This window comes from Elephantulus edwardii, unplaced genomic scaffold, assembly GCF_000299155.1.
Source record: "Elephantulus edwardii isolate Elephantulus edwardi_28Jun2011 unplaced genomic scaffold, EleEdw1.0 scaffold00477, whole genome shotgun sequence".
Lineage (NCBI taxonomy): Eukaryota > Metazoa > Chordata > Mammalia > Macroscelidea > Macroscelididae > Elephantulus > Elephantulus edwardii.
The window spans coordinates 165,193-173,689 of record NW_006400227.1 but is presented as its reverse complement, the minus strand read 5'-3'; the positions used below and the strand labels follow the sequence as shown (position 1 = coordinate 173,689).

Below are 8,497 nucleotides of genomic sequence, written 5' to 3'. Positions count from 1 at the left end.
ACTATTGTGTGACTGACCCTTGGTTATTTGAGACTTGGGTTCATTTCTACATAGGGAAATGAGACCTTTGAATAACTCTAGTATTACTTTTCGATGAAATGTACTGTGATGATAGAAATGTCTATAATCTTTGATATCCAGGACAGTGGCTACCGGCAACTTGTGGCTGTTAAACTCTTGAAAATATGACGAGTATGTCTAAGGAACTGTTTTTTCCTTTTAATCTTAATTTTAAGGAAAATTTAATTACTCATATATGGCTAGTGGCTACCACATTGCAGAGCGCGGATAGCAAACTGCATCACTTTATTCTGCTGGCTCATAGTGTTGTGTAACACATCACTGCTGATCTCATGCTTTAGGAGATTCTTGAAGCATTTCTCCTATCTGTTCCACTTTTCCCTGAGGTCAGAAAGACAGTGGGAATCATGAGCTATTTCAGCCAGCATACTATGAGAGTATTGCTGGTGGAGAAAAGTGCTTTTCCTCTAGGGGATGCTAGGATGTAGCAGCAATACTGCCTAAATGTGTCCTTGGGCCACCTTTGAACTTTTTCCTTGTAAAGCACTTTACAATTCTGAAAGCTCTCTCACAGATGGTCTTTTTATTTGTTTATTTGAGGTAAAGTGTCTGAGTCCAGAAATCATTCATTACACCAGGAGATGAACATTTGTATTCAAGTTTCAGAGTAACTTAGGCTTCAACCTTTGAAGGCAAAGTTTTTTTCAAAGAATTGCAGGTTGAGGATCAAAACACATTTTGAGTAGAATGAATGAATGCATGAAGTGTGAATGTAATAGATCATTTCATAATGTCCTCTTTATCTACAGAAAATAATCTTAATATACTTTTTATAAGGTCAATAAATGCCAAGTTAATCCAACAGGTTTCCTACTGTTTAATTGTTTCTTTCTTCTTGCTTTCATTTCAGACACTCTCGAAAAACACATAAAATCTGAAGTGAAGGAACTTGCTCGCAGGCGTTGCTGGAGCCATGAGTAATAATGGAACAGACCTAACCACGGGATTTGCCGCCTCTTCTGTTGCTATTCTTTTGTTTGGCTCAAACTTTGTGCCACTTAAAAAATATGATACTGGTGATGGTAATTATGTTTTCCTTCTTTATTAGCTTCACATTGTATTTAAATATTAGTCTGTGTGTAAAATTAAAAGTACAACTGTGCAAACGGTACAAAAGTAGAATCTAGCGATCCAAGTGCCAAAGAATATGCTGGTGCTGGGTGCCATCAATTCCTGCTCATAGCAGCCATATATAGAACAGATTAAAACCTTTCCTGACCCATCACCATCCTCACAATCTCTCCTACGCTTAAACCCATTGCTGCAATCACTGTGTCAATCCAGCTCCTCAAGGGTCTTCCTCTCTTTTGTTGATTCTCTACTAGTGTTCAAACTGGCATCCTTGTCTTTAGCATTTTAATATTTTTTTACCAAGTTCATGCAAATTTAACTGAGAAGTTACTATATGATTGGACTCCATGACAAAGCTAGCATGGATACTGTTTGGAAAACACAGTTACTTTTTATAAACCATATCTATTGTATTTACAAAGAAGGAAGATGCAGTCAGTTCTGCTACAAGGTCTATTTTGAAAACATGAATTTATAATGTGATTGATATTTTGGAGAAAACTCTGGACATAATTTGAATTTTATGTTTATATACATGCACGTCCTTCCCCTAGAAAACATGAAGTGAACATAAGAACAGTCTAAAGAAACAAAAACATCTAAGAATATACAACACACACATATACTTGCGTATGTACACATGAACAGACGTACACAAATACACACACTCAACGTCAATCAGCTTCTCCACTCATATAGGTCTGATTATATCCATCATCCTTCAATCACACAGTAGCCGAAAAGCTGCAACCCTTCCAACACCAATTTCCAAAGTAAGCTTTATATCTTTTTTAAGTTAAAATGCTGTATTTTTAAAATTTATTAACAAGTTAATCTCTGTAAAGCTTTACTTTTATTGTTGGTGGTGGTGTCGATTGCTGTCAAGTCGAGCATAACTCATAGCAACCCTATGAACCAAAGGCCGAAGCCTTTCTATAACTACCATTATTTCTCCAGGTTCATAGAATTTCCAGAGGCATGTGGTTTAGGAAGTGGATGTCACTCTTGCTTCCAAACCAATCTTAAACTGGCAACTCCATCAAACATTGTCCACCATGGGCAGCTGTTATGGTATTTGACGCCTAATGATGCAAGGTTCAGCTTTACAGCAAACCCAGATTACCTCAGTACAGCAAATTGACAGAAGAGTGCTGTACAATTTATAAGAATGTTTCTCCAAAATAATAACACTAGGCCCTTGGGCTCAAAAGATATTTAAATACAAGGACAATCCATATATAAATATGAATGAAAAATGAACAAAAGGCCTGGAGCCTTTCTATACTTATGATAATTTCTCCAAGTCCATAGACTTTCAAGAAGCATGTAATTAGGAAGTGCATGCCACTCCTGCTTCCAAACCTGAATAAATCTGAGAGCTCCACCAAACACTGCCATGTGGGTAGCCAATATGTTTGACACACCTGCTCAGTGTATCACTGATGATGATTTTAAATGTCTCATAACTCATAAGACCTGTGGTTTTTATTATATGTTTTACACACCATTTTTAGACATTCAGTATCATCACATAGGAGGACTGACTGAAATGTATATTTTAAGGAAGGAGGGAAAAAAATAGTTACTAGTTATCTTTCTACTGTTAGTAATAGGATGGCCTCGGTGGTATAACCTGTAGGGAGTTACATTGCTAACTCAAAGGTCAATCCTCTCTAGAGGTTCAAATTCACCAGCTGCTCCATGGCACAATGATGGGAAATCTCCTCCCATGCACTTTACAGCTTCTGAAAACCTGCTGGAGGGTCAGCTCTGAGTTAGTTCAGACTACAAGGCAATAACTGACTGATTTTCCATATCAGAGCCAGGAGGAGTGGTTGAAGATAATATAGTAAATACCTACTGGATAGGTTGTTCGTACTATCTTCCCAGTTCTTTATGTTTTTACATTATTCATAGAATAAAATCATATATCCTTTTTGTCACAGACTTTCAGGATTTCTTCTCTTTTCTTTTTTGGAATTGAGTTTTGAGAAGATTGGCAACTACTAGGAATATATCAGAAAGCATACTGTTAGGTACAAGGCTTCTTGGATTTTAGGGCTTTTTTTTTTTCTTTCACACTAGCTCAGATGGCATAGTGTGTCACATATTGTGCTATTAACCAAAAAGGTCTGTGGTTTGAATCCATCAGTGGCTTCTCTGGTTTCTCTAAAGGAAGAAAGATGTCGAGTCTTCTTGTCAAAGAATTTAGAGATTTGGAAACTTGACGGAGGATTGCTCTGAGTCAGGGTCACCTCAGCGGCAGTGGGTCTTGGCTTTGGTTTACGTAATCTTGGACAAGTTTCATCATCTCTTTTGTTTTTAGTTTCTCTTTGGTAAAGCAAAGCTTTTGTGAAGTTTCAATTATCTTTAGGATCCTAGAATCCTCCTTTTTTTTTCCTTAGAGGTTAACCACTATCCTCTCTCTCTCTTCCACTGTGAGATGAATAGAAATAAGCAAAAATCTTCCAAAGTTATAGTGACAAAGCTTTGTTGCATTACCACCACCTCAGTGTTTTCCAACGTCGGGCATTACCACCACCTCAGTGTTTTCCAACATCGGTTCTTTTTCTGTTGTTCAGCTCCTACACTCCTGATGATGCAGAAGCCTCAGAGCAGTTAAGATACACCTCCTGTCACCAGGTCATCTTCAGATGGCTGACAAATGGCAACCCAAATCATAGGACGCGTCCTGTAAGGTCTGGTTTATGACAGGCATGAATCGCTGATGGGAGAAGCTCTGTATGTGACCATAAATAACTGTATTATTGACCCAGAAGTGGCACAAATCACCTCTAAGTGTAAATCACTGTGTACTATTCTGCTGTTCTCAAAGCAATGGTTTTTGGGTGTTGGGAGGTTGGTGGTGAAGAATAGCACTAGGTGTAGCATCCAAGTGAAAATATTGATGTGATTTTGCTAGCATTATTTGGTCACTAAATAAATTCTTAACTTATCGAATACAGACACACCTCATTTTAGTGTGCTCCACATTATTGTGCTTTACAAATGCTACATTTATTTACAAATTGAAGATTTGTGGCAAACATGTATCAGGGAAATTTGTCAATGCCATTTTCCAATACTTTGTGCTCATTTTGTGACTTTTTTTTTATCCTTTTCACAGTAGCCCAAATTTACTATAATGCTATTGCACATTTAATAAACTACAGTACAGCATAAATATGCAAGGTGAGCTTCAAAATCCTAGCTTTCAAGGAGAGACTTGGTTTCACCCTCTCTAAGACAGACTGATTTAATTCTAAGTATGCAGGGTTTTCAAAGGCCAGGTACATTTCAGAAGTGGATGGTCAGTCCTTCTTCCTAGTCCGTCTTAATTCGGATGCTTAGTGTTAGACGAATATCTGACAGACAAGCAATACTCAGGGAATGTGGTCAGGAAAGACCAGTCCTTGGAGAAGGACATCATGTTCAGAAGGGCAGATGGACAATGAAGGAGAGGAAGACCCTGGATGAGAAGGATTGATATAGCATCTGGGGCAATGGGGGTTGGTGTGTTGGAATTACTGAGACTGGCTAGGGACAGGGAAGGGTTCAGAACTGCTGTACATAGAGTAACTATACACCACAGTTGACTCAACAGCACATAACAACAACAACAACAACAACATGCTCTATTTTTTTTTTTCTGTTGGTTTAATTGTTTTATTTAAGCCTCTTGTTCAGAATCAACAACACGGTGGGGGGGGCTTTGTGTTTAAAGTTGGTTGTTATTATATTTTGGAGAAGCATTCTTCTAAGTGGTACAGCACTCTTCTGTCAATACGCTGTACTGAGGTAACCTGGGGTTGCTGTGATACTGAACCTTGTGCCATTGGTGTGTCAAATGCCATAATGGTTACCCATGGTGGACAATGTTTGGTGGAGATCCCAGTTTAAGACAGGTTTGGAAGCAGGAGTAGCATCCACTTCCTAAATAACATGTGTCCAGAAACTCTATAAACTTTGATAAATGTCAATAATTATAGAAAGGCTTCAGGCCTTTTGTTCATGGGTCGCTATGAGTTGTGTTCAACACAAAGGCAATCAACAACAACAACATAGCTTAGTATTACTTTAATATACACTGGGAGACCCAAGTATTCATATGACTCCCTTTATTACAGTGGTCTAGAACCAAAGTTGGAATATCTCTGAAGTATGCCTGTGGGGTAAAAAACAAAACAAAACACATTGTTTTATATGCATTGTATATAGTAGATTTAGGCACTAAATAAATGGCATTTAAATTTCAATTTTATAAAGTATTAGCATATGAACAAACAGCTTAATCTCTTTCAGATTGTTTTCTATATTTGTATGAGTAATGACTGTTGCAAATTTGGTAGCCGAATTATATTACATATGCCAAGTGCCTGACATATTGCCATTCAACAAATCGTGTCCTTTTCTGAAATAACTTCACATTGATATTCCTACGCATTAAACGTAATCAAATTAGTGTGGAGCACTAATACCATATTCTTTTATTTCCAGGAATGTTTCTCCAGTGGATTCTCTGTGCTGCAATTTGGTTGGTTGCTTTAGTGGTCAATCTGCTATTACATTGCCCTAAATTTTGGCCTCTTGCAATGCTTGGAGGCTGCATTTGGGCAACAGGTAATGACTGATATACCTTCTTTTTTTATATATTTATATATGTATATTTTATTTTATATATGTATATTTTATTTTATATATGTATATTTTATATATATATACCTTTATACCTTATTTTTTAGTCACCTAGCTCATAATCAAAATAACTCTTATTCACAATAAAAAAACACAAATAGTAATTTGAATAATCCTCAGTCACAGATATTAAAAATTAGCATTTCTTTCAGAAATTCTGGAAATATTTTTGATATATTCCTTAACATTGCCTTAATAACTTCCCTCAAAGTGCCTAATAGTAAATTATCACACTAATAATCTTACATTTACTCTGTATATGTCTAAGCATAGCTGATTCATTCTTTTAGGTGGTCTAAATTTTCTTCTTTCTCTAGTGGGTTTATAATTATATATATAGTGTACCATAGAATTGGAACCAACCCATACTTGACCTTCAGGCACGTTTTCAGAGGCTATTAATCACACAGGAATAGATTGCCCAACCTTCTTCCATGGAGCAACTGGTGGCCTCAAACCATGTGCCTTTGGGATAACAGTGCAACTTCTTGCCACTAGGCAACCAGAGCTCCATATATATAAATTAGACACTTACTACTAATAGCATTTTTAGGACTTGTCCTAAAAGCAGACAAGCACTCTTTTACTATAATGTAAAAAACAAACAGAAAAAACCAAACCAAAACAAAAAAAAAACTAGCCAGCAAAAACAAAACAAAAACTTTCCTCTAATGTCTAAAATTATGTAACTAAAATGCTTGCTTTACTTGACCAATCATCAGCATTTTCCTTCTGTTAATGTAAATACATCCCTGGGAAAGTTTTTAAGCCAAAAGAAAGGTAGGAACCAACAATATGTAGTAGGGCTTCTTTCTGGGTGACTAGGAGGGTGGTAATTTGTAGTTTTTGAAGTTTCCACACCACAGGAGCTCTCTTCCCTACAGTTTGGAGCTTGACATAATACTCAGATCCAAGCTAGAGAGGTGGCATGGGGGGCATACACTTCTGGTTGACAGCTGACCTTGTGTGATACTCATAGAAAATGAGAATAAAAGGTGCAATACGTGTAACAATAGACCATAGGAGTCACTTAAATCCAGAAGCTATAAAAAGGAAAAACAGCCAGGAAAAAAGGCTAATGCAAGAAACAAGAAAAGATGAAAGTATACTGCAAATCAAGAGAAGAAATGGTTCAATGATCTCAAGAGATTGCAAAAATGAGGCCAAAATTTGCAAGCCTGCAGAGATGCTGAGAATTTTTAAAAATGGATCATGGGTTTTGTCAAGAGTGACCCTGGAGAATGCAAGGATTCTTGAGAATTCAGGGATTCATTAAGAAGTGTCAGTGAGAATGGAAGAACAAAATTTGGAACCATTTGAGCCCTGTTTTGACTCTAAAATGATTTTTCTTAGTACTATCATTAGCAGCTGCTAAAAAAAACAAAAGTCATCCAAGAGACCTGTTAAGTATGAAAAGCATCCACACAATTAGACAAGAAGCTAATTAAACATTTTTCTTTGGAAGATTTTGCCCTAAGCCAAGTTCATTTAATAATTTTAAGTAGGAATTTAATGCCCGAGAAATGTGTTTCTTTTCTTTAAGATGAGGAATTGTACTTTAAGTACTAAATTTGTCCCGCTATAAAATCTCAGTGGTTGATAGGTGAAATTAGTTCAATTTACACATGTTTTTTTTTGTGTTAGAAATAACATTTCTCTTTTTTATATTACATCTGCAGGGAACATTGCTGTTGTCCCAATTATCAAAACCATTGGTTTAGGCCTTGGCATCTTAATCTGGGGATCATTTAATGCATTAACTGGCTGGGCCAGCTCAAGGTAACATAAGTCAGATTATTTCAACTGAGAATCCATACTGTATGTGTAAATGCTACATATTAGACTATGAGAGGATCAATATATGATTCTCACTCTCACAAAGAGAGATTAAAGCTGGTAAGGAATACTTTTCCACCTTTGATTATAATTTGTCCTAAATTCTATTGAAGTTATCCAGAAACGTTTTCAAGATAAAGCAAAGAATATTTAGGGAACAGAAGGAGAGAAAGAGAAAGGGAACAGATTCTTATTTTCCCTTTGTGTTGTTGCTAGACAGAATGTATGTACCATGTGTTGTTGTGTACCAACTCATAGCTGACCCTCGAGCAGGTTTTCAGAGGCTGTTAATTGCATGGGAGGAGTTTGCCCATCCTTCTCCCACCCACTGTACCATTAGTGTTCCATTTTATATATATATATATACTATCTTACTAATAAAAAACCTGAGTACAAAAGAAATAGAAAATTCACTAAAGGTCATAATAAACCAAAAATCGAGGTTTCTGCCACTAAGCCACATAATTTTCCCTAGAACTTGATCAGGCAGCTACACTTTACAAGGCTAAATCTAGCTCCTACACCTTTTTAGAAATAAGTTTTATGAAAACACAGTCCATTTGTGTGTGTATATGTGTGTGTATATCTTCTATCTACTCTTGTAAAATATATAACCTTATAGAATGTGGTTGTTGTATACTGTAGAGTCAGAACTGACCCATTGCTGACCCTCTGGTGGGTTTTCAGAGGAAGAGATTGCCCATCCTTCTCTCGTGGAGCAGTTGGTGGCCTCAAACAGTGTACCTTTGGAATTGTAGTGCAGGTTCTTGCCACTAGGCCACCAGAGCCCAAATGTGTGTGTGTGTGTGTGTGT

The 8,497-nt window shown here is 36.8% G+C and overlaps 1 protein-coding gene across 1 annotated transcript in view; it reads left to right on the top strand.

Annotated features, from left to right (window-relative positions):
- Positions 1–994: 994 nt before the first annotated feature.
- TMEM144 (transmembrane protein 144) overlaps positions 995–8,497 on the top strand; it is a 53,035-nt gene continuing 45,532 nt past the window's right edge. Inside the window, exons 1-3 of the mRNA XM_006902953.1 lie at positions 995–1,103; positions 5,650–5,772; positions 7,527–7,626. Coding sequence (XP_006903015.1) covers positions 995–1,103; positions 5,650–5,772; positions 7,527–7,626 — 332 coding nt within the window. The remainder of the gene's footprint in view (positions 1,104–5,649; positions 5,773–7,526; positions 7,627–8,497) is intronic.